General features: G+C 42.0%; 1 protein-coding gene across 1 annotated transcript in view; it reads left to right on the plus strand.

The window, feature by feature from the left end:
* LOC106534125 (centrosome and spindle pole-associated protein 1) overlaps nucleotides 1–3446 on the plus strand; it is a gene marked incomplete at its 3' end in the record, with an annotated part of 36454 nt that overhangs the window by 26796 nt on the left and 6212 nt on the right. The window contains 3 exon segments of the mRNA XM_014030647.1: nucleotides 1290–1439; nucleotides 1525–1668; nucleotides 1915–2028. Of these exon segments, the coding sequence (XP_013886101.1) occupies nucleotides 1290–1439; nucleotides 1525–1668; nucleotides 1915–2028 (408 nt within the window).

Here is a 3446-nt window from a genome sequence, read left to right on the forward strand (position 1 = left end):
ATAAGTAAGTAAGTAAATAAGTAAGTAAATAAGTAAGTAAGTAAATAAGTAAGTAAATAAATAAATAAATAAGTAAATAAATAAATAAATAAATCCAACTCATGAAACATGCCAGGACAGAAGTGATGGTACCCCTGAAAATAATGTGACCAAAGGGACGTGTTAAATCAAAGTGTGTCACTAATTACCATCACAGGTTATAGGTAAAGGTTATAAGACCTGGTTAAATTACACAAACAGGTTGTTTAGAAGCTCCTGTCACACAGGGACTGCTGTGTGTTGAATCATAATTCTGCATGTATAACTTAGCTGCCTCTGTAAATCTCTTATAAACCTAGAATTTGATAGAACAGAAGTTTTGTTAAAAACTTGCTTCACCTGAGCTTTAAATGAAGGTTTACAGTCTGTACCAACATAAAGAYACGTGTGTTCAGGTGTGACTTGTTGCCTCAGACTGTTTCAGACACGAGGTTGCAAACAGCCTGCTTTAACCACGCTGTGACATGAACCGKACACACCTCGTCCACACAGGAAATGTTTGAGCATTTCAGCTCTGTGTTCACGCAGTTGTGGCATTTTATTAGTCCCACAACATGCTGGAGTAGATGGTCAATCATTCAGGACATGGTAAATCCAAAGTTTTTAAAAACAAAGCAACTGTACTTTCATCCAATTCCATCTCATTTCAGAACCGCAGAGTGTGGATTTCCAAGCTTTAGCCCCAAAACAGTACAGTTTTTGTATGGACAGAAAACACACAACAAAACATCTTGATAGCCCCGCCCCCTGCTGTGGTCAGGTACTAAGTCTGATTCAGTCATTTAAAACCACTACAACTGGAGTAAACCTAAAGATTTATTGATATATACAGTAGAGTTAACTATAACTGTTTATCATTAGATCTCTGCTGAAGACTTGTTGACTTCTTTMTAACAGATTTTATAATTCTGTACACAAACAGATCCATCAGACTGATTATTGAGTCTAAGTACAGAAACACTACAGAGAAGTAAAGTTCCTGGGCTGAAGCAGAGTGAGATGCATTAATGTGTGACTGGTGCCTCCCTCATGTCCATCACTAACATACTGACTGAATTTACTCAGCTTTACTTTGACATGTCTTTACTTTCTGCTGTAATCTGACCCAATGAACAACTCTTAATCTGTTTGTGTAAATGTTCTCCAAACATCAACACAACAGAGTTCTGTTTCACGAAGGATAAAATGCCTGACGTTTGTCATCTGATTTTATTTTGAAGGGTTAGTCTCGTCCTGCTTGCATTTTACAGATTGAGGAGAAAATGCGTAAAAAAGCTGCTGAGAGGGAGCGGCTCCGGCTGGAGGAGGAAAGGGAGGAGAAGAGGCTGGCAGAACAGAGAGCGCGCATCCAGAGGGAGTACGAGGAGGAGCAGGAGAGGAAGAGACGCAAGGAAATGGAGGTGAACTGAAACTAAAGTCAGGATGGATTGATTTGTTGGTGGATGAAGCTGATTTACTCTGGTTGTCCTCATCTCTGACCGGCAGCAAAAGGCGAAGAACGAGGAGCTGATTCAGCTGGCTGAGCAGAGGAAGACTGATGCAGAGAGGAGGAAGAAGGAGGCTGAGGAGGAGGAGACGGCAGAGAGGAGGAGACGATATGAGAGAGAGAGACAGGCACGAGTAGACGAGGTCTGTCACAAATGAACCGTCTCACAGCCTCATCTGATCAGTGACGGAGCAGTGGTGTTGACTTTAAAGTGCCTGTCACATGCTTTTTATTCACTCACAAAAAATAAAAGAAAATATCCTAATATTTAAGAAAATTGGCATCATTCACATGATTTTCACCCCGTTTGTCACAAAACATGCATATTATTTTACTGAATTTGGTGCATCAAACCAGGAGGGTAAATAAAAACAGTTTGTTGTTGTCAGGTGCACAGAGAGCCATCGCCTCCAATCCCCACTCTGCTGAGGAAACAAGGGAGACACCAGCCCCTGCCCAGACCTCCAGCTGTTAACAGCCAAAACTACACAGCTCCTCTGTCTGTGAGTACCTCTCTCACACACTAATGTACACACAGCTTTGTTTTTATATCCCCGTTGGGACGGTGGATTGACTTCCATTCATTTTCTGGTAATTTTATATCTTAACCCTGATCATTTACACTAAACCTAACCTCACATGTACCCTAAACCTGATCTCACAGGTACCCTACACCTAACCTCACAGGTACCCTAAACCTAACCTCACAGGTAACCTAAACCTAACTTCACATGTACCCTAAACCTATCCCTAAAACTAACCTCACCTGTACCCTAAACCTAATCTCACAGGTACACTAAACCTAACCTCACAGGTACCCTAAACCTAACCTCACAGGTACCCTAAACCTAACTTCACATGTACCCTAAACCTATCCCTAAAACTAACCTCACCTGTACACTAAACCTAACCTCACAGATACCCTAAAACTATCCCCAAAACGAACCTCACATGTATCCTAAAACTAACCTCACGGGTACCCTAAACCTAATCTCACAGGTTCCCTAAACCTAACTTCACAGGTACCCTAAAACTATCCCTAAAACTAACCTCACAGGTACCCTAAACCTAACCTCACAGGTACCTTAAACCTAACCTCACTGGTACCCAAGAACTATCCCTAAAACTAACCTCACATGTGCCCTAAAACTAACTTCACATGTACCCTAAACCTAACCTCACAGGTACCCTAAAACTAACCTCACAGGTACCCAAAAACTAACCCCACTGGTACCCTGAAACTAACCCCACAGGTAACCTAAAACTAACCCCACAGGTACCCTAAAACAAACCTGACAGGTACCCTAAAACTAACCCCACAGGTACCCTAAACCTAACCTCACAGGTACCCTAAAACTAACCTCACAGGTACCCTAAAACTAACCTCACAGGTACTCTAAAACTAACCCCACTGGTACCCTAAAACTAACCCCACAGGTAACCTAAAACTAACCTCACAGGTACTCTAAAACTAACCTCACAGGTACTCTAAAACTAACCCCACTGGTACCCTAAAACTAACCCCACAGGTACCCTAAAACTAACCCCGCAGGTACTCTAAAACTAACCTCACAGGTACCCTAAAATTAACCTCACAGGTACCCAAAAACTAACCCCACAGGTACCCTAAAACTAACCCCACAGGTACCCTAAAACTAATCTGACAGGTACCCTAAAACTAACCTCACAGGTACTCTACAATTAACGTCACAGGTACCCTAAAACTAACCTCACAGGTACTCTACAACTAACATCACAGGTACCCTAAAACTAACCTCACAGGTACCCTAAAACTAACCCCACAGGTACCCTAAAACTAACCCCACAGGTACCCTAAAACTAACCTCACAGGTACTCTACAATTAACGTCACAGGTACCCTAAAACTAACCTCACAGGTACTCTACAACTAACATCACAGG

This window comes from Austrofundulus limnaeus, unplaced genomic scaffold (assembly GCF_001266775.1).
Source record: "Austrofundulus limnaeus strain Quisiro unplaced genomic scaffold, Austrofundulus_limnaeus-1.0 Scaffold1094, whole genome shotgun sequence".
Classification (NCBI taxonomy): domain Eukaryota; kingdom Metazoa; phylum Chordata; class Actinopteri; order Cyprinodontiformes; family Rivulidae; genus Austrofundulus; species Austrofundulus limnaeus.